Here is a 23,327-nt window from a genome sequence, read left to right on the forward strand (position 1 = left end):
TTGTTCCATTAATTGTTTAAATGCAAATAAGTGCTATTAAAGACCTTGAAAATTCTTTCGTCTTAAATATGTTAAACCTTTCCCCTTGTCCTCTCATTTCTGTTCTTAATTTGCCTAATAAATCCTCTTTTAATCAATGATACCAAATAAGTGTTACCTAAACTCTAGCAAAATTATCATGAATCCTGAACTTTTAGAGTCATAATGGAAGTAATGAATTGTATTTGTGCCCTTGAAGAAGATGAGTCCACTGAGCCTGCATCTACTATGCAAACAAGCAGAGTAAACATAATGGAAGAAGTTGTAAAAATGGGAACTTTCAACAGTATAAACAGTTTATACTGATGAAATACCAATTTTGGACATAGGAAGCTAGTCTTTGAAAACTACGCCTTCAGTGACTCTTAGATACACTTTGTTATGGGCGGAAGGGGAAGGGGGCTGTGAACTGCTTGCTTTAATACAATTCTCCTCCCTGCTCATCAGGATATGGGGCTGGGAGATGGGGGAGCAGCAGGGAAGTCTCCCCCACAACCACGCCTGATGAGAGGCTGTGATGGATGCAGCTGCACAGTCAGGCTACCTTGGGGTGAGCCTGACAGCATTCTGTCCTTGGAAGCTTCATGATCTGGCCTAGAAGATAAACAAAGATGAAAAGGGGAACACAGACAAGAGAGAGGAGACAGCTATTTCCCTTTCAGCCAAGGACATTTTCCAGGGCCCTCCTTGCTTCAACAGGAGAATCCACCTCGGTGGGATCCTTGTTGCTTTTCCCTACAGCCTGACACCTCCCACCACCACTTTGGGCCGAGTAAATTTACCTTCAGCACAGCTTGCTCCATGACTTCTTCTTTTTTTTTAGATAGTTGAAATACAACTTCATTCTGATTCTAAACAAAAAGGAATGGAAATGACAGTAACAAACAAAGTTTCACCACTGAATATTGTGATGTGACTGCAACAGTCTTATAGTTGAAACTCAATAAGAAAACAACTTTGTTCCAAAACAGCTAAATATGCAGGTCCAAAAAAATGAAGGTATTTTTTAACTGCCACATTAACTCTGAAACCCATTCATCTCCCTGAGCATCCCAGGGATCAAGCACAGGTTCTTTTTAGCTCTATAATAAAGGGACAAACACAATGCCCACTGGCATCACAGGACAGTCGCCTGTAAAACTAGACTTCGGACGCTGGGCTCCAGCTTGCCTTTCTCACAGGTCGTCCTGACCCAGGAGGGCAGTGTTCTGAGCAACCTCTAGATCACGCTCACACTGTGCTGCCAAAGCTGGTCCAGGACAACGTCTGGTAGGGCAAGAACAGGCATGGCGGTGACAAGCTCCAAGTTAGGGTCTCCAGTTAGTTTTCAAGAGGAAGTGCTTGTCAAAGTCATAATTACTTTTGGCAGAAATGTCGTAGCACTAAAGATTCTTCTTTCGGTGGAAAACAATTGATTTTGCCCTAACTTTCCTGTCCTGAGTATCCACTTGGTTGCCACACAACACAATGGGGATGTTTTCACACACTCATACCAGATCTCTATGCCAGTTAGGCACATTCTTGTGAGTAACTCTCAAAGTTACATCAAACATTATAATAACACACTGGGCTTGGATGTAATAGCTGTCTCTCAGTCCCCCGAGCTTCTCCTGGCCTGCTGTATCCCACACTCTGAACCTAACAGGCCCTTTTTGTGTGGAACATGAGGGGGTAGACCTCAGTACCCAGGGTGGCTACATACTTCTCAAATTCACCAATCAGATGACATTTCACAAATGTAGTTTTCCCAGTCCCACCATCACCAACCAATACAAGTTTGAACTGAACTTGGGGTTCTCCTTGGGCAGCCCATGGTGATGTTACTTCCAGAAGTGTCTCTGGGCCCATCTGACTGAGAGCTGGAAAAGTGGCAGAAGCGTAATCCCACTCCAGGACTTCTTTTGCCTAGGTTTTACAAAAGGTCAACTTGACCCTGCTATATCACTTTACATCTATTTATTCAGGCATTCCATGTGGCTTCAGAACTGGTAAGGAGTGTACTTTCTCCAATGCATTCTTTTCTGGAGCAGAGCCTTACTTGTGAATAGACAGTTACTTTTGCTCAGAGCCTACTTTTTGTTAATGTCCTATAAAGTCAATGTATGGGTCTATATTTCCATGGCTTTAACATTAATTGTGCACAGGATGCTCTATTCGATAAAATGTGAATCAATCCTCTCACATGTCATTATATTATTACCATGGCATCCAAGTCAAGTGTTGTGTTGCCAGGTAGGAATAAGTCCACAACCAAATAAAAGAGCAGGAGAACAGAGGAGGGTTTCAAGTTGCTGTGACAGATCAGTTCCTCCTACACTAAGTGATTTTCCAAATCAGTCCATCACCGATCCAAGGTTGTTTGGTAGGTGTGCATAATGGGTGACAAGCAGGCAGTGGTGTATTAATTAAGATATGCTGATGATATGAACACAGGTGTTGGACAAAAATAACATTCCAAATACTATTATAGGCAAATAAAAAGGATGGCTTATGTACAATAGCAGCCATCTCTGTCTGAAATAATGGCTAGATGTACCAAGAGACGGCATCTTCTCTCCAACAGGCTTCAGAGGAACAAATTGGGATGAGAACATGGCTTGTTGAATAACACAACAGAGAAATGGATTGTAATAGACACAAGGGATATCGGAAGTACTCCTTGGATGCAGCTGTCAGGATAACTCACCATTTAATCAAATCAATATTTTCCATGTGCTATATCTTATGCTTAAAGATCATAAATATTGGTGTTTTAAAACACCTGGAAATTTCCCAAAGTTTTCATGCTTTTGTCCTAATCTCAGTTTTTTTTTTTAAGCCAGTAGGTATAGAAGATATATTCCTTCTTAATCTATTGTATAATGGGTCAAATGAACAACAGACAGAGATGCTCATTAAATTAGTTCAAAGTTTTCTATGAATGGGCCCTTCATCTTACTCAATCTAAGAGTCTGCTTAATTTATAGCATGACTGGTATTGAATGACTTTGATAGATAACTAGAAACAATTAACTGGAGACATAAATAAATATCCTATAATCTTGACAGATTTCATAAAGGATCCAAAGTGAGGATTCACATGGTGAATAAAATTGAAACTATTAAATGATCTTGCACATATTTGATTTTTTCTTTGTGATTTGAATGTTTAAGAGGGCAGAAATCTTCAAATTTTCCTTCAATTTAGAAAGTATTATTAATGGAATATTGTTACAATGTCATTGTTTTACATACTTTGGGGATAATTAACATTTTGTATTTATCAGAGATTGCAAGGAGAGTTGATATGCACTTTATAATTGTGGTGATATGTTCTGTTAATAGGGCCTCTCGTAGATTTTCATTCTTAGAGTTGCCTCTCCTTTTCTACTGGTAAGCCTAGATGACTAATATAAATACCTTAACAGAAGAGAGAAGAGACAGATTTTTTTTTGAAGCCAAGGGATCTCTCAATATAAGAGCAATTTCTTTGCTTCAAACAAGGGCAGGTGTAAAGACAGAGACATGACTCCCAAGTGAGAAAAGTAAAAAGTTCTGAAAGTTCTCCAAGAGTACACCTAATCCTGACCTGACTCTCAGCCTCTCAGTAGCACAGAAGCCATCTGTCTTAGTCAGCTTGGGCTGTTATAACAAAACACTGAAGACTGGGTGGCTTAAACAAAAGATGTTTATTTCTCACAGCCCCAGAGATGACAAGTTCAAAACCTCGGTGCCAGCTGATTGGTTTCCCAGTGAGGGCCCTCTTCCTGGCCTGACGATGACGTCATTCCCACTGTGTTCCCACATGGTGGAGAGAGAGAGCATGTGCACCCTCTTAGGTCTCTTCTTTATAAAGGCACTAATTTCATTATGGAGCCCCACCCTCATGACCTCACCTAAACCTGATTACCCCCCAAAGGCCCCACCTCCAAGCACCATGGGGGTCAAAGTTTCAACATAATGGATTTTGGAGGGAAGCAAACATTCAGTTCATTACACTATCCTAACTCTTGTCTTGTGACAGATGTCCACCTCCACCCACAAGAGAAATAGCCCCAGCCAAAGAGAAGATTTGCCTTATAGTCAATTTGGCTGATGTGTACCAATTTTTTAAAGCCAGAAATCTCTTGATTGAAATACATTATTTGTCTGTTTTAAGGAATTTTATTTAAATTTTTATAAGTAAGAAAAACCCATTGCCTTTGCATATTCTTTTACTATAAAACTAATAGAATGTCCTGATTTTATTTCTGGTAGCAATGTTAATTTTATTTTTTGTTTTTATTATTGATATATTTATTTAAGTACTAATGATATTTTTTAGTTATTTTTCTTGTTATTTTTTAATTCCAGTTTACATTCAATATTATTTTGTATTAGTTTCAGGTATACAGTATAGTAGTTAGACAATCACATACTTTACAACAAAGTGTTCTGATATTTCCAGTACCCACCTGGTACCATACATAGTTATTACAATATTATTGACTATGTTCCCTATGATGTTCTTCACATCCCATGGCTAGTTTGTAACTACAAATTTGTAATTCTCAATCCATTCATCTTTTTTACCCAATCCCCCAACTCTCCTCCCCTTTGGCAACCATCAGTTTGTTCTCTGAATCCATGACTCTGCTTCTGTTTTGGTGGTTCATTTACTTTATTCTTTGGATTCCACATATAAGTAAAATCATATGGTATCTGTCTTTGACTGACTTATTTAACTTAACATAATACCTTCTAGGTCCATCCATGTTGTCACAAATGGTAAGATTTCATTCTTTTTTATGGCCAAGTAATATTCCATTATATATATATATGTACCAGAGCTTTTTCATCCACTCATCTATTGATGGGCACTTGGGTTGTTTCCATATCTTGGCTATTGTAAATAAAGCTGCAGTGAACATAGGGGTGGATTTATCCTTTCAAATTGGTGTTTGGGGTTCTTTTGGATATATAGCCAGAAGTGGAATCACTGGGTAATAAGATAGTTCCATTTTTAATTTTTTTGAGAAACCTTTTGGAGACTTTCTTGATGTTTCCATTCTGATCTGATTCCGGTCATTCAGCTTCAATTCTAAGTTGAACTGGTTCGCTTGTGATTATTTGGCAAAATTGTAGCAGAATGAATATCTGGGTTCAGTTCAAGGTACGGCAAATTGTTTTCAATTTTTCCAGCTTGGAGTTTATGATTCAGAGGTTTAGTTTTAATCCCTGCTATATACACATGTGGCTGCATGCAGACACACCCATATATAAACCTCAAACCAGTTAAGATGTAATTTGCTTTGGGATGGGGGAGGGTAGACAACCATAAAAAACTCAGTGAACCCATTTTCTGTTCCTAAAGGAGGGAAGAGGAGAATGTGAGGGAAGCCCCCTACATGCACTGCTAACTTGGGCACCTCAGCAGAGAGCACCACTGTGGCTCTGTCCCATGGAGAGATGCCCCCGTGGTGGGTAGAGCCATGTTTTTCCCTGCTGTAGGGTATGACTTTAAGAACACAGACTGTGAACACAGAAGGGTTCACTTGAGTGTCTCCCTCATATCTGATGAGCATTGCAGCCCTTAACAGCAGCCATCCCAACCCTAAGTATCTAAAATCACTACAAGAAGTCAGAAGTCCTCATCATGGCATCTCACCTACCAACTAGGATACATAGAACTACCGCTAGACTAAACTGTGGGGGAAACCCTGAATGTTCCCTGTTACCAAATTTTGTAGTACTGCTCTTGTCCCCAACAGAGAGCACCCACTTCCTGCCCCTGTCCCCAACACCTGATAAAAACCTATCCCTGGTTTTCCTTTGGTAACAAATTTTAAATCAGTCCTTTGGAATGGGACATTTGCAATCTGTTCCCTTCCCTATGCCTCTCTGAGGAACCTTTGGGATAAATGAATCCTGTCATATAAGTGTGGTTAAATAAATTACTTTTCAGAGGGATATTTACATTTTATCAGATGTGAAAAACTTAAAGGGATAAATTATTTCTAGAGAAATTTCAGGAATCACCCAACAGAAAACAGGAGGACCACAGGAGACACTGGATTTTCGTGGTTCTCCTGAAGTGAATTCATTTTTCAGTGTTTTCCTGAGCCTTCCAGCCAACGAGGCCTGCTCCAGTTACACTGGCTTTCTAAACCATCTTAATCACTCTTTCCCAAGGCAGGAACCATTGGTGCCCTTCACACCTTGTTCTGGTCTCCCCATCCCCACCCCACTCCCTACTTCTGTGTCCCCTTTCTCCACACACCCCCACTTAGTGTCTACTAAGCAACTTAGTAAAATTCTGTCATACTCTCACCACCAGCTCCCTCCCCTACAGATGTGATTCTGACAGTATTGATATGTCAATTCCAGATCAAATCAGTCCCTTTGATAAAAACACTTATTCCTTCAAATTCTCTTCCAATATGCTAATAGTTAATATACCATCCTAAAAAGTGAGAAAAAATGTGAAAGTAAGCTAAATTGATAATGGCAAGTGTGTAGGGTCTTTTTCTGCTCTTTAAAGAGACAAAAATCAAAAGATGATTTACTTTTGTATGTTTATTTCCATTTTCTGATTTAAGTGTGGAGCCATATCTAGATCTAAATTTAATTTCCTTAATATGCATTATACTAGTAGAACTTTCCAAATTACAAAGAATTATAACTGCAACTCTTCTGACTGATGCCTTTCTTGGCTATTTACAACTTAGTTTGCGTCACACATCCTTTCCCTGCAGGGATTGTGTGAGCAGGCACTCTGGCGTGCTGCCCTATGTTACTTTAAGTATACACACACACAAAAAGGAGCAAAAATAGCTGGAAATTGATTATGTTGATATTCTGAAGAAAGGCAATAGTTCCAATTGTGTATGTCTAATTAGCCACAGCTCTTCAAAAATTGGTGCAAATGTCACAGGGTTTATAATGTTGGCATTTCATCTTCACAGAAATGCTATTTGATGGCATAAAACCAGGGGGGAAAACTAATGGTCACAGCAGACAGCTTGTAGATTAGACAAAGGTCACTGTGTTTTAATGAACAGTGGCTGTTAATTAATGAGAAAACAACTAGAACATAAGCTGTTAGGCATTGTGAATTTGTGCCCTCGAAAATCAATCAATCTTTACATAAAACCACTTTGAGAACTCAAGAACAAAATAACTGCAAGAATAGAATTTAAATCTCAAATTGTACAGCAAAGTCATAAATATCAATGAAATAGCATCAGTTCTCTGGTGTGACAAATAAAGATTCTTCCTTAGTATCTAGAAACAAGGGTTAATGCTCAGTTAGTATTCTCAATAGATATTCTAGGTAGGCTGGCTCTACCCCTGTCTCTTGAGTTTCTAAATTTCTATATGCATTTCCTTAGTCTTTAAGAGAATGGGAAATGTGCTCTTTGTTTTACCAAATTTCTGTGAGGACAAATGAGGAAATACTAAAACTCCTTTAAGACAGGTGATAAAAATAATAAACATCGCCTTTAGTTGTAGAAGGCTGGCAAAGCTAAGAGCCTAGAAGCTTCTACAAGGAAGGCTAGAACCATTGTTAGTAACACCAGCTCTACATTACAGCTTTCCTCCAGGTATGCACGTATCTCTTTAGCAACCATTTGAGTAAATAGTGGGCATTTTATTTCAATTAAAAATAAGCAAGAGAAAATGAACTGATTTATCCTGAGGTGCTGCAGCAAAGACACAAGAACCTGTCTCATAGCTGACTCAGCAAGAGTCAGAAGCACCATCCATAATCGTTTTCAACTGAACATAAAAGATTTTTGTATTTCTAACTCATTTCAAAATAAAATGAGACCCCTTCTAAAGGATCATTTAGAGAGCACCATTAAACCAAAACGCAGTGAGATTAGATCTAGCATCTGGACTTAAGGAGGAACACATTTCCTCTTAGGAATCTACACATTGGTTAGATATTGGGCAATGACTTTTTAAATTGAAATTATTTGAAATAATTGTAGATTCACATGCAGTTGTAAGAAATAATATAAGGTATCCTGTATACACTTTACCCTGTTTCTTCAAACAGTAACATTTTGCAAATCTAAAGTATAATATCACAATCAGAATAATAATGTTGCTACAATCCACAAATCTTTTATAGATTTCTCCAGTTTTGGTAATACACATTTGTATGTGCGATTTTAGTTCTGTGCAGTTTTAGTATATGAGGAGGCTCGTGTATCTATGACAAAAATCAAGATACCAAATAGTGCCTGGCCGGGCGTGGCTCAGCGGTTGAGCATCGACCTAGGACATAGGACATCGGGGTTCGAGTCCCGGTCAGGGCGCATTCCTCGGTTGCAGGCTGCAGCCCATCAAGGACTCTCTCATCATTGATGTTTCTATCTCTCTCTCTCCCTCTCCCTCTCTCTGAAATCGATAAAGATATATATATATTTTTTAATTCTTTTAAAAAAAAAAAAAGATACCAAATAGTTCCATCACCACAAGGGGCTCTCAAATTGCCCTTTAATAACCACACCCACCTCCTCCTTCTCACCCACTCACCACTTCCCCCACAATCTGACTTCTAGCAACCGTTAATCTGTTTTGTATTTCTAATTTTTTTTCATTTCAAAAATGTTATATAAATGGAATAATATGATATGTAACCTTTTGAGATTGGCTTTTTTCACCCTGGCATAATTCTCCAGAGATCCATCCAAGTTGTCTTGTGGATCAACAATTTATTCATTTTTATTGTTGAGTAGTAAACCATGGTATGGATATACCACTCCTTGTGTAACCCATTCATACGGTAATGACATCTGTTTTCAGTTTTGGGTCATTATGAATAAATCCCCTATGAACAGTTGTATACAGGTTTTTGTATAAACAATAAGTTTTCATTTCTCTGGCATGAATGTCCAAGAATAAAATTGCTGAGTTATATAGTAACTACATATTTATAAGAAACTATAAAACTATTTTTCAGATGAGCAGTACCATTTTACATCCCCACCAGCAATGTGTGAATAATCCACTTTCCCTGCATTCTCACTAGCACTTTATGTTGGCACTATTTTTTTTTTAAGCCATTCCGATGTGTGCATAGTGTTATCTCATTGTGATTTGAATTTACATTTTCTGTATGGCTAATGATGTTGAATCTTTCCATGTGCTGATTTGCTATCCATATTAATTTTAAAGTTTTTTTATTTATACAAAAAAAAAAAAAAACCTTGCTGAGATTTTGATAGGAATTTCATTAAACCTACAGATCAATTTGGGAAGAGCTGACATCTTTATTATGTTGAATCTTCCAATTCATGAACATGATATTTCCATTTATTTAGGTCTTCTCTGATTTCTTTTATCAACATTTTATAATTTTCAGCATGCGTGTCATGTCCATGTTTTATTAACTGCATAGCTAAATATTAGCTAAATGTTTCATTTTTCTCTTTAATGGCTATAAATAATGTTGTGTTTTTAATTTTGGTTTCCATATTCTTCCTATTAATATACAGAAATGCTCTTAACTTTTATATGTTGATCTTGTATTTCATAACTGTACTGGACTCACTGATTAGTTCTAAGAGGGGTTTTTTTGCGATTCCTCATATTTTCTCCTGAGACAATCATGTTATCTGCACATAGAAACTGTCTTATCTGTCTTTCCAATTTGTATGCCTTTTACTCACCTTGTCAAAGTGACTATATTACTCAACTCTTTTGAATAAGAGTGATGAAAGTAACATGTTGCCTTGTTCTTGATTTTAGGGGAAAGCATTTAATCTTTGTCATTACTTAGGAGAATAGCTTTTGGGTTTTTGTAGATGTTATTTATGAAATTGAGATAATGAACCTCTAATTCTAATTTGCTAAGAGTTTTGATCACAAATGGAAAACCTGGATATCCACATGCAGAAGAATGAAATTGCACTCTTATCTAATACCTTGTAAAAAAAAAAATCAACTCAAAATGGGCTAAAAACTTAAAGGTAAGGCCTAAAACTATAGAATAAAACATAGGGAAAGAGCTTCTTGACATTGGTCTGGGCAGTGATTTTTTAAATAAGATCCTAAAAGCACAGGCAACAAAAGCAAAAATAGACAAATGGATTGCATCAAACTGAAAAGCTTCTGCATAGCAGAGGAAATACTCAACAGAATGAAAAGACAACCTCCAGAATGGGAGAAAACAACTGATAAGGAGATAATAAACAATAAATATATATGAAACTTCTATAACTAAATAACCAATTTTTAAAATGAGCAAAGGACCTGGATATACATGTCTCAAAAGAAGACATACAAATGGCCAACAGATATATGAAAAGATGCTCAACATCACTAGTCATCAGGGAAATGAAAATCAAAACCACAATAATATATCATCTCACACCTATTAAAATGTCTATTATCAATGGCAAAAAATAAGTTCTGGTGAGGCTGTGGAGAAAGGGAACACTTGTGCATTATTGGTTGGAATGTAAATTGGTTCAGTCACTATGGAAAAGAGTATGGAGGTTCCTCAAAAAATTAAAACTAGAACTACCACATAACTCAGCAATACCACTCCTGGGCATATATCCAGAGAAATGAAGACAAGATCTAGAAGAGGTATCTGCATTTTCATGTTCATTGCAGCATTATTCACAATATCAAAGATATGAAAACAACCTAAGCATCCATCAAAGGACAAATGAATTACAAATGTGGTATATATGTGCAGTGGAATATTATTCATCCTTAAAAGAAAAAGGAAATTCTGCCATTTGCAATACTATGGATGAACATGAAGGACATTATGCTATGTGAAATAAGCCAGACAAAGAAAGACAACTACTACATGATTTCAGTCATATGGAATCTAAAAACGTTGAACTCATAAAAGCCAGATAGAGTGGTGGTTACCAGGGGCTGGGTGTTGGGGGAAATCAGGAGCTGTTACTGTTTCAGTTATGCAAGGTTCAACTATTCAAGATGAATAAGTTCTAGATATCTGATGTACAACATGGTTACTATAGTTAATAATATTGTATTGCATACTGAAAATTTTCTAAGAAAGTAGATTTTAAGTGTTCTCATCACACACAGAAAATATTAACTGTGAGGTGATGGATATTTTAATTAGCTCTGATAATTATTTCACAATGTATATGTATATAAAACATCACGTTGTACACCTTAAATATATACAATTTTTATTTGTCAATTATACCTCAACAAAGCTGGGCAATGGGGAAAAAAAAAAGAGAGAAAAAGTGGTTTTCTCACACTTCCATTCCCCACTCATTCTAAGTCTATCAGGTCAGGGGTGATTGCCCTTCTCTGGCTCAATAAAACTTTATTCTTTTTTATTGAAATAAGATGCCACTTTCAAGAACCAGGAGACAGTCTGTTCAAAGTGGTTTTCACACTTTTGTCCCCTATCACATCAGCCCAAGTATTCAAGAGAGAACTTCCCCACAGCCCACAGTGCTGGTCCTGAAGGAAGCTCCCCACAACCTGCTGAGCTCTCACCTCTCGCTGCTGCTTACTCAGTGGCTGAAGACTTTTGAGGTTACGTTTCACACAATCTGAAACCAAGCCCTCGTAGGGAATACTAAATAATGGTCTAGCAAGGACAGGAGAATTCTGACTCTAGTATTACTTCCCCAATGCAGAAGTTATGGCCCCATGGTGAAATCCAGTTATAACTTCCTCTTGCTTTATTTGGAAATGGAAGATTTTTTTCCCTAGTCCCTTAAAAAAAACAACTGTAAGCAATATTCCCAAACAAAGGGCCCTGAATAAAGAATTTGTAGACTTAATTTATCCTACCTCGGTGCAACATAAAAATGGTGCAGTGATGGCCTCCCTTACTTTATTTTTTTTTAACTTTACCTTTATTGTTGAAAGTATTACAGATATCCCCCTCTTTCCCCCATCAATCCCCTCCACCTCACATCTACCCCACCCCCAAACCTCCATACCAAAGTTTGTGTCCATAGGTTATGCATAGAAGCATATAAGTTCTTTGATTAATCTCTCCCCACCCACCCCATCCCCACCTTCCCTCTGAGATCCCTCAGTCTGTTCCATGCTTCTGTGTCTCTGGATCCATTTTGTTCATTGGTTTATTTTATTACATTCCACATATAAGTGAGGTCATGTAGTACTTGTCTTTCCCTGACTGGCTTATTTCGCTTAGCATAATACTCTCCAGTTCCCTCCATGCTGTCCCAAAGGATAAGAGATCCTTCTTCTTTACAGCTGCATAGTATTCCACGGTGTAAATGTGCCGCAGCTTTTTTATCCACTCATCTACTGATGGGCACTTGGGCTGTTTCCAGATCCTAGCTATTATGAATTGCGCTGCTATGAACATAAGGGTGCATAAGTTCTTTCTGGTTGGTGTTTCAGGTTTCTTAGGATATATTCCTAGAAGTGTGATCACTGGGTCAAATGGCAGTTCAATTTTGGCCTCCCTTACCTTAAAATAATAGCCATATATTTATTACTTTAGAATAATGCCAGCTATTCCCACGAAAAAGAAACATCTTGATATGGTAGTGCCTGGGGGCTCAGGCACATTTGGGTCTTGGTGAGTATCCCTTATAATATGACCTATCACCAGTGGAGTGCCAACCTTTCTGGCACCAGTAGAAGTTAGGGGCAGGGGCAGAAAAGCGGGCCTGCCATAATGCACCTGGACGGGGCACAGGCACAGCTCCATGGCCATCTGAAGCCTTGGCACACTTTCTGTGTGTGGGAAAGTGTTCTGGATTAAAAACAGGTCATCTGGTACTGTAGTCACTTGAATAAATGACTAGACCCAACTACCTAGATGTATAAGAAAGTCAAAATGAAACCCTCATGTCATTAATGTGCTCATGTTGCATAGTTCTGGTCATCTGTGTGTAAAGTCATAGGTAGGTTTAAGTCACTATAAATAAGAAGCCATGATATTGGAGATTTATTTCCCATCATGAGAAATATTTGTGGGTTACTTAGTACAAAATCACAGACTGGTAAAATGATGTATCTCTACTAGGCATTTCAAAAGTGCAACACATCATATCATGTGCTCTAACTGAGGAAACAGACATTTGCCTGAAACTTGCAACACAAATGCCATTTTTCTAAATTTGATAACAGTTTTTATCTTGGTACATGAGGTGGGAGAATGGGGAGTGGATTAGGACCTTTACTTTCTATGCTCTATATTTCTGTGATGTTTTAATGTCCTCATAAGGACCATGTATCACTTTTATAGTTAAGCAATTATAATGAAAATCAATAAATAATAAATTCAATACAAAATTTAAAAAATATATATTGTTCTACATCAGCGATTTTCAACCAGTGTGCTGCAAGAATCTTAAAACATGCAACACCTGACTATTTAGTCAGGGGCACTGACCTCTTTCCCCTTAGATTGTCAAATAAAAAAATGACAACAGCCAATACAATAGCCATCGGGTATGAATGAATCAGAATTATACTGGTTTGGTTTTGGTTTTCATCAGATCAGCAAAAAATATATTTTTTGATGTGCTGCAGAATTTTATTAATTAGTTTATGTGTTCCACAAGATGAAAAAGGTTGAAAATCGCTATTCTATATTACATATGCTGAACCCAACTCTTGTTTAAAAACAAGACTAGGAATTATTTTTTAAAGGAAAACCAATTTTGATCTACTCAGTGCCTGTCCCTATAAAGACAACAAGGTGACTCTGATAAGCTTGCTCCAGGGATGCTTTCTTCTTAAAAATCCCATTTGGTTTCTCACTCTGTGACCCACTGCTTAATGAGCCAATTTAGTTGGCCTTTCCCCAAGGTTCATGCACAATTCTTTCTAAATAATCTCAAAGTTATTTGCTGGAGCAGGTGTTATTTTCCAATCAGCTCTCACCAAAGAGAAGCATAATAATTAACGACCTTTGGATCTGAAGAATTTAGGGTCTCATTTCTGGCAAAGGATACATGTGCCACACACACAGTAATGTTTCTGAAACTTGCTGTTTTACAAGGAGATTTGGACACCACAATAAAAGAACTCAGCATACTTTTAAATATTCAGTCCTTTTTCTCGGAAAACAACTCTTAAGGGCTTAGAAATTGTCACTCCTCGCAGCCAGATGAAGCTCTGTTTTCTGCAAAACTGTGAAGTTGTGTTTCCAGAGTCCTCTCTTTCATTTCAGATCCTGTCCATGTTACCAGGTAGCTAAAGTCAGCTACACTATATATTCCAGACAAGGCCGATTGGTAATTCAACCTGCAAATTTAGTATTAGAGCTGACTCCTAAATTTGCAAGGTGTTAGAGACTTGAAAAGGAATGGCGGGCGTCCCATGATTGCAAATTGCAGACAATGTGAGGTCTCAACGTTCTCCAGGGTTAGTTTGATTTGGAGAAAAGGAGGTGTTCTTAAATTGTCCAAATTTAACAAATAGACGTTTTAGATGAAGTGCCTAAGTGTCCAGAAGTCCCCACACAGCGCCCTGCTGTGGCGCGCCGCGGGCCCCTGACTTGTCGGCTTTGGTGTTGCAGGAGTTCGTGATGATTGTCGTCTTCGGTTTGGAGTTCATCGTTCGGATCTGGTCCGCAGGCTGCTGCTGCCGGTACCGCGGATGGCAAGGACGGCTGCGGTTTGCCCGAAAGCCCTTCTGTGTTATAGGTGAATACCAAAGCCCACACACCTGGGTTTCTGCACCCTTTTCTTCCTCCTCCTGTATACATTTAATTAATATTAACAGTTAATGTTCGTGGAGTATTTATCACGTCGGTCATGCTTATGTTTTAAAAGTGTCGACTCATTGAATTCTCACCACAACGCTGTGGGGTAGGCATTTTTATTATCCCCATTTTACAGATGAAGAAACTGAGGCAAAGGGAAGTGAAATAAGTTACTAAAAGTCATATAGGTAATGAATGGTGGCATTAGGATTGGAGCCAGGAGGTCTGGCTTTAGAACACCCACTTTTATCAATTAAGCTACACTAATTATATGGTTCTCAGTGTTGCCCTGAATTAGGGAAGCATTCATTTCAGTAAGCATAAAAACCCCTTTTCTCTATAATATGAGCAATATCTTTTTTATGCTTCTGATTAACTGGACTGGATACAAGTGTATTAGACCTGGTAAGACATGTCAATTAGTATGCCTCAAGATTGATTAGAAGTTTATTTTACTTTATGCATTGGTAACTTCAGACCGGATCAAGTGTTTTACACCCTTAAATATGAGTCTCCCACCCTGCAGTCCCCAAGTAAGAATCACATCTCTGCACCTTCCTAGATGCTGTGGTTTCAGAGGGATTCCTTTCACCTCGGTACCAGCTTCAAATTATACTTCTTAATGAAGATACCCTATAGCATTCTGGAGTTAAGATCTGGATCGTCCAATAATATATTTTAAAGTATATCATAAAATTGAAAACTCTAGTAAATTATATCTCAATAAAATATTAATGTTTTAAAAAGAGTAAGTTGCCTACATCAAGCCCTTTATCCCTAGGTATTGCAATGTAGACTTTTTAAGAACAAAGATATTCTTTTATATGACCTTCAATAAATTGATACAATACTTTATCTAATTCCAGTTTTGTCAACTGACCCAGTAATGTCCTTTACAGCATTTTTTTCCTCTTCAGTACAGGGACCAGGCGAAGATCACATATTGCATTTAGCTGTCATGTCTCTTTAGTCTCCTTTAATCTAGAACAGTCCCTCAGACTTTCTTTGCCTCGTGACATTTAGAAGAATATAGCCTCACACTCCCCCTTTTTAAAAAATGGAATGTTCTGTCTTTTGGAATAAAAAAGACCTATATATACCAGCTATTATTGCTATTGTTGTTATGGCTGTTGTTGTTATTTAACAGCTAAATCTGGTTTTCTTACTCTTTTTACCTTCTCACTTCCTTGGCCGCCATTCAAATCCAAATACTGAAAGTTCTTGGAGGGCTTACTTATTTCAACCATTTCCAATCTCAGAAAGTGGACTTTTAATCTACAAAGTAGTTTAGACTGTCTTCTTCATCCACAACAGATTTTTCATTTTGTTTTAGAAGTCAGGAGCTGCTGAGGCATCTTCTTAGTCTCCTCCTTTACCCCTGTTCCCTGTGGCCGGGGCAGAGTGAATTTAAGGAGGAATTGGAGAGCCTGTCTCCCCATCCGTGGGCACTGTTAAGAACAATCTTTTATCCCACCCTTGTTGTGAAAGAAGAGCACTGCCTTGGGGGCGGAAGAATGGGTGGGTTCCCCCCACACTCTCTGCCACTGAGGTAATTTCATAGTATGCACATTTCAAGAGTCACCATTTAGTCAATCAAACTTTATAGAAATTTGGCTTCGTGCAAAGCACTGTTGTAACAATAGTGAAATTCTAAATTAACTCAATATTAAAATGCCTTGTTTGGCCTCCGATAATGAATTATATTTGTCTAGCTGCCTCTCTTCTGCAAGAACAAACTTTCCTCCTCTTTGGAAACCATTGCTCAGGTATAGAGGAAGGGAGGTAGTGCCTCCTGGTCTCGCAGGCCCCCTCCAGCCCCAAGGCGTATTAGTGAAGGCATCTGATTTTTCTCCCTCGAGACTTTTTTCTCTTTGAATTCTCTGCTCAAGCAACATCACAGAGGACTGTAGTTTAATGTGAAACCACTGCACAACAAGTACTTTCTGTCCTATAAGGGGTCCAAACAAAACAATTCACAAGGCAGATGGTTCGCCAAGACTCACTCAGCTTCTACAGGATAAGGTTGGTTCATGGATGACTACAGGAATGTTCCTCTCCAGGTTTTAAAACCAATTAAAAATTGGTTTTGTTCCAGTTCCAGAGGCAATGCCAATGTGCTTCTGGTCCCCAAGCTGAAAGGAAAGTTTTCTCCCAGATGCCTGCTGCTTTTCGATAGCTGTTTTCAACTATGGATACATCAGCACATCTTAGTCCTTTAATCTTTCTCTTCCTGTGTCAGATCCTTGCAGGTTTTGATGTAACACGTGGTTCTAAAAATGATGTTATGTTATCTGTAATTTTACACACTTTTGGACCTGTCAGTAGTGACCTTACAAATTTAGTATGTCATGGTTTAGGCATAGTTTCAGTCTAGTTAACTCTTTAGGCCTATTCTTCATTTGGATATTTTACCTCTAGTAAATTAATCACTTTGGAAGAAAATATCATGGATAAATATATAATGAATCGCTATTAGAACAAAGATAACATTTGCACTTACATTTAGGATAATTATACTTTTTTTCAGTCTTTTATTTAAAGTACATATAACAGTTTGATCCATGATCCAGCTGAATTGAGGTGGTAGTGACACATGTTCAGAAGTGGCTCTTCAGTATGAAGTCAATAAATTTAACTTGCACAGAGGCTCCAAATGTCACCTGCCTAAAGGCAACAGGCTGTACCAGATGACACAACCCTTTCTGGACCTGTTTAATAAGTCCATAAAAATTATTGATGTCACCCTTAAAATGATAAAAAACAATGTACAGTGAACCTTATAGTTCCCTTGTTTGACATAATTTACTGTGATGAAATGGAAAAAGGAAGAACATCTCTTTCATCTGTCCATAACTGTTCTGAGTTGGGAAATGTAGCTAAGATTTCTCCAGGCTCCATGTATTTATAAGATTTGACTACTCCAAACATGCCAAATACACATCCGAATATTTTTAGAAGTCTTGAGCATTCAAGAAAAGGATATAGATAAGATTGTGATCAGCCGGCTAAGCTTTCAATGTGGAAAATGCTTTCTCTAAGCACACCAATGTTGTTCTTTCCAATAGGAAAGAGATGAAAGCTACCTCAGTGGTCAGCTAGTAAGCCTCCTATAGTATGAGCCCTGTAGACCAACTGACAGTATTCGGGCAGTTTGATAGAGGGCCCACAGGCTAATTCCCAAAGACCTCAGAACTCCCCCTCCTGAACTGCCCACCCTCCTACCCCTGCACTCTAGCCAGAATCAGAAGGATTTCAAAAACATGTTGATTTAAGAAATCATAAAATCATTGTATACTTGTGTGTACCAGGAAAACATTTTAAACAGTTGCTTGCCTGAGGGAAGAGAAAAATCTATTAAATTTTTTAAATTAGGTGCTTTCTTTCATTACTGTACTTATTTATCTCTGCCTGGTTTGGGGAGTTTGCTTTGAAAACAGGTAAAATATTTTTTTTAATTACAAAATTATTCCTTATGCCTATATATTTAATTTACATCTCTCCCCAAAGACTCTGTTGAAATAACATTTCTACAGCTATGGGCAATAATCTTTGCCTTACTAATTTGGAGAGTCAAGTACATTTTGGGATGACTATCCAGGGTGCCCTTCATTTACCTGGGCTGGCTGCTTTACAGATTTTTTACATTCAAGCACAAATCACTCACTCAAGGACCTCAATATTGAAAATGTGCGAAATAACTTCAAAGACCGATTTCATAGTCATTCTTTTTTCAAGCTTTTATTAATGACCTACCTGAAAATTGCAAATAGTGCCAAAGGCTGGTACTTAGGTCAGGATAATGAGCCTGATGTGTCAGGAAGCCAACAAATTGCTTCTAACAGTGGCTTGTTTGGATTCCCTGGTGACTCTAAAGACAGATACAACAGGCCCATATTTTTAGTCTTGTAGTGCATCTCAAGGAAGCAGAAAATACCAGCCTGTTATTAATCTTGGATCTGTATTTGATGCCAAATATAAGTTGATTCTTAATGCTATTTTAATAGTTTTGCTTCAGTGTAATATTTCCACAAGAGGACAAAAGAGGCAAACCACAGCACAGATGCTTCCCTCATGAATTGAGCACATATGCCTTTGACATGAGATAAGTCAGGAAAATGCCAACAAGTGAAATTTTTTTTAATGAGAAAAGAATAACCAGCTTCTTACTTGGCTAAAACAAAACCTGAAGCCTTTATTAAAATCAACAACACAGCCAAGGCCACTCTAATATATCTGTGAATTCATCTCATTAAAAGGCAACTTCAGCTGCTAATGTGTTCAAAAGTTAAATCAGAGATTCCCAGAGCTGCCACTGGTCTCTCAACTGCAGATCTGAGGCAGCACTGTTTTTGCTTCTCTGCCTTCTCCATCTTTTGTTCTATGGGGCATTGAATGTTGTTCTAAGCCTTTGAATTGCATCATTTTTTCTACCTTCAAATCTCTTTTCTCCTTTGGTAGAAATTATATTCTCTCAAGTTATTTCCTGTCTTCTTCTGCTTCTCTTTACTACTGAGTCTTCAAACTACTTCAGCACATGTAGACTCCTTCTGTATGATTCATTGGACTGCCTCAGGGCAGTTAAACCCTGATGGATTGATTGATCACAAAACATTAAAGCCATTTCAGTCCCTTTAGTTATTAACAGCTGGTATTTATTAAGACCTGCTATATGCTAGGGACTGCTCTAAGCATTCTATAAATATTATATCCCATTTTGTAGATAAGGAAGGAAGGCAGGACTTAAGAGACTTGTCTACAGTTAGAAAGATGGTAGGTGAAAGAAACAGGATTCAACTATTTGTGATTTCACTCTACAAAAATATACCTACCTGATGAGCTGTTTTTACTCACAACATGTCTGACACCAAATCTGAGGGTTTTTTCATCACACCAACCAATTATCCAACTCTTTAGACATCAACTGTGTGTTTAAAAACTCAATTAAATTCTGATACTAACTACCCAGAGTGAGTTCAGACTCCACAGGTTAAGGACATAGTCCCACAATCCTCCCCCTGCACCCCCCCAACCCTCCACCCCTGCCAAAGCTTAGACTTCAGATGCCAGCCACAGTGAGGTGCCTAGGCTACATACATTTCTACTCCTGCCTGGCTGACTACAACTTTGGATTCCACAACCTCCCCATCTCAGGTTTGATAATTCATTAGAATGACTCACAGAACTCAAGAAAACACTTTACTTACTATTGTCAGTTTATTATAAAAGATACAATTCCAGAACAGTTGAATGGAAGAGAAGCATAGGACAAGGTATTTGGAGTGGGGGAATAACTAAATTGAGTTTCCATGCCCTCTCCAGGCCTGCCACCCTCCCAGCACCTCAGTGTGTTCACCAACCTGGAAGCTCTCAGAACCCCATGGTTTAGAGATTTTTATGTAGCTTTCATTCCTTAAGTACGATTGATTAAATCATTGGCCATAGGTGATTGAACTCATCTCTAGGAACGCTTCCCTTCCCAGAGGTCCAAGGTTGGGCTTAAAGTTCCAACTCTCTAACCATGCTTCGGTCTTTCTGGTAACTAGTCACAAACTTAAAGCTATCTAGGGGCCCCCAGCTATAGGTCATCTCATTAGCATACAAAGACACTTATCACTCCAGAGATTCCAAGGGTTTTAGGAGCAATGTGTCAGGAACCCAGGACAATGACCAAGCAAGTATCTATTTCCTATTGTACCACACTAACCAACTATGAGAAAATTACCCATATTGTTTATTAGTATTTTTAAATAAAATTAAATTGTACCTTGTTCATTGTCAACTCACAAAGAACCTGATACTTTTATATTCATCTTTAGTAATCCAAGATTTTTTTTAAAATATGGTTTTATTGATTTCAGAGAGAGAAAGGGAGGGGAGAGAGAGAAACATCAGTGATGAGAGAGATCATTGATCAGCTGCCTCCTGCATGCCCTCCACTGGGGATCGAGCCCACAACCCAGGCATGTGCCCTGACCAGGAGTCGAACCATGACCTCCTGATTCATAGGTCGATGCCCAAACACTGAGCGACACTGGCCAGGCAGTAATCCAAGACTTTTTAATGAGAAGCCAGACTTTACAAAATGATTTGCATTGCAGTATCAGCCTTAATTATACCAGGTTTGCTATCAGGTTACTTACTGATGTTCTCTAACCTAAAGAGGAAATTGGGCTCTAAAATAGACTTACTTGCCTTGTATCAGATTGTATATGCTCTTGAGCAATATTATATTAAGATTCTCCTTGTATTTCCCAATTGGATAAGTGATTTTTCATCTCCAGGATAAGTGATATTACTCCTAGAAAAGCCTTTGAATCTTTGTTAACATTAGTAGACTATTGAGAAACCTGTTTAGGTAACTGTTGACCTGGTGCACAAATTTTAAGTTATAACGTAGCTTCACTAGCTGATATAACTTAACCATATAGAAAATGCCCTTAGAGGGAAATGAATAGCGAATGATTATTTCTCATTCCTTCTATAAACTTCAGTAGAGCACCATGATATATTGTACTAATATTCTGTACTTTCAAATGTTATGTAAGAAAATTCATTCACAGACAGAGCACTTATTACATGCCAAACATGATCTTAGGTATAAGGAGCACAAAGATGAGTAAAATATTGTCCCTGCCTGCAAAAGTACAGCCTGCTGTGCACCTAAAGAAGGCCAGAACTGGAAGGAGGGAGGCTAATTATGGTGATACAAAATAAAGGTGTTGGAAGTGGAAGTACTCGTGGAAAGAAGATAGAGAATCTCATGACTAATTGTATGATACACAGCAGCAAAAGGTACACAGGGTTTTGAGATTAGTCATCCAACAAACATTTATATAATATGCACCTTGTCCAAGCATAATTCTAGATGCTGGGAAGATTGTGTTGCAACAAATGGGCAAGGTCCCACTCATAGAACTAAGATCCCTATGGACAATACACAAACATATTTTTGAAAAGCAAGGTAATACCAACTGGAGATACATGCAATAAAGAATATAAAACAGAGATTCGGGGGGGTCTTTAGATTGGGTGGCCTAAGAAAGTCTAAGGAGTGAACCCTCAAGTTGGCCTGAATATTAAAAAGGAGCCAGCCATGAGAAGATTTAGTCACGGATCTTCCCAGGCCAGAAAATGGAAATTGCAAACATTCTTAAGACTCAATGAGCTTGGCTCGTCCAAGGAACAGACCTAAGGTCATTTTTGCTGCAGCACAGTGAGTATTGGGGAAAGTAGTAGGAGCTGTTGGAGAGATAGGTAGAGGTCACACAGAGGTCACATGAGGGCCATCTTAGGCCATATGGGGTAATATAGTTGCGTGATACAAGGCAGCTTCTAGAATCAGGTCACCAGTTAAGATCCAATAGATATTATTCTATACTATCCAATAGTATAATGCTGAATATTTGGGGTGGGGAGAACATTTTGATCAGGCAACAAAAAGATTGGATATACGGGCTCTGGGTTATTTAGTTACCTATACCTGTTTGAACTGCATATCAGCAATATACAAATTTTACCCATTCAGAAGAATATAAACCTATTCCCTCTTTCTTTTCCACATAGCTGTATCTCTACCCTTAGAGACATGAAATTTTAAAACTAAAAAGAACGTGTTATTTTCTGTGAGCCACTGGAATTAGGAGAATGTGATGGAAACTTTTCACAGCCCCATTGGTAACAATCGCCAATAAACAATCCCCAAGAACCTGCTTACCAAAGGACTCTGCTGCCTCCTCTTACTTAGGATGGTGGCAATTCAGAGTTATCTCATTAAAGATTATTTATTTTCTTTGATAAATTGTCCCTTTTTGCCTCAAAATGTTATCTGAACGCTCATGATCAATAAGAAACATTAAATTGTCACTATGGGGTAAATTTTCAAAGTGGTGCTTGGAATTTGCCGGTAAGAGTCCCATTAACTTCAGTGGAAGTCCTGCCGTCAAACCGCTGCACATGGGTTTGAAAATGTGATACAGTACATCTTTGAGGCGCTTTTTTTTTTAATTTTTAATAAATACCACAGAGTTACTCAGTGCACAGCTGATTGCAGTATTTAAGAACGTGGATAATGTACTGTGCAGTAGGAGGCTTTTAAAATTAGATTTTAAAGCTTCATTCCTGTTAAGAGTCACAACAACAATATAAATACATCTGTAATTCTTCAAAGAACACCTTTCTATCAAGGAATTTGGAACTTAATTAGAATATAATTAAGCAGCACCATGTCCCTCTGTGACATTGTTTATCTCACTCTATAGACAGAAAACTTGAGGCACCATGGGGGTGCTTTGTACTTGGCCCCTAAGTCAGCAGTGAAGCTAGTAATAGAAAGCTGCCTCCCTACAGCCTATTGCTCTAAAGCCCTGCCTCTGGAGGGAGTAAAATTTAATTACAGGATAATCCATTTAATCTACACATGGAAGAATAATGAGGGTGCAGGAAAAATTAATTTATTAATAGGTTGGTGGGAGACCATGTTACATAGAATAGCAACTTTCCTTTCTGAATCCAGATTTTCACATGGTATCTGATGCCACGAAAGAGATGATCCTAACCCCACTGGTCACAATTGGCAAAGGACTTTTTTATTTTGCTCACTTTTAAACATAAGCAAAAGTTCCAGCTG

The 23,327-nt window shown here is 38.1% G+C and overlaps 1 protein-coding gene and 1 pseudogene across 1 annotated transcript in view; one reads left to right on the top strand and one right to left on the bottom strand.

The window, feature by feature from the left end:
* KCNQ5 (potassium voltage-gated channel subfamily Q member 5) overlaps positions 1–23,327 on the top strand; it is a 447,964-nt gene that overhangs the window by 313,910 nt on the left and 110,727 nt on the right. Inside the window, exon 3 of the mRNA XM_087817475.1 lies at positions 14,516–14,642. Within this exon, the coding sequence (XP_087673601.1) occupies positions 14,516–14,642 (127 nt within the window). The remainder of the gene's footprint in view (positions 1–14,515; positions 14,643–23,327) is intronic.
* On the bottom strand, positions 1,215–1,592 carry LOC107531606 (GTP-binding nuclear protein Ran pseudogene; annotated as a pseudogene).

The sequence above is a fragment of the Miniopterus natalensis genome, chromosome 5 (genome assembly GCF_054644295.1).
Source record: "Miniopterus natalensis isolate mMinNat1 chromosome 5, mMinNat1.hap1, whole genome shotgun sequence".
In the NCBI taxonomy this organism is placed as follows: Eukaryota; Metazoa; Chordata; class Mammalia; order Chiroptera; family Miniopteridae; genus Miniopterus; species Miniopterus natalensis.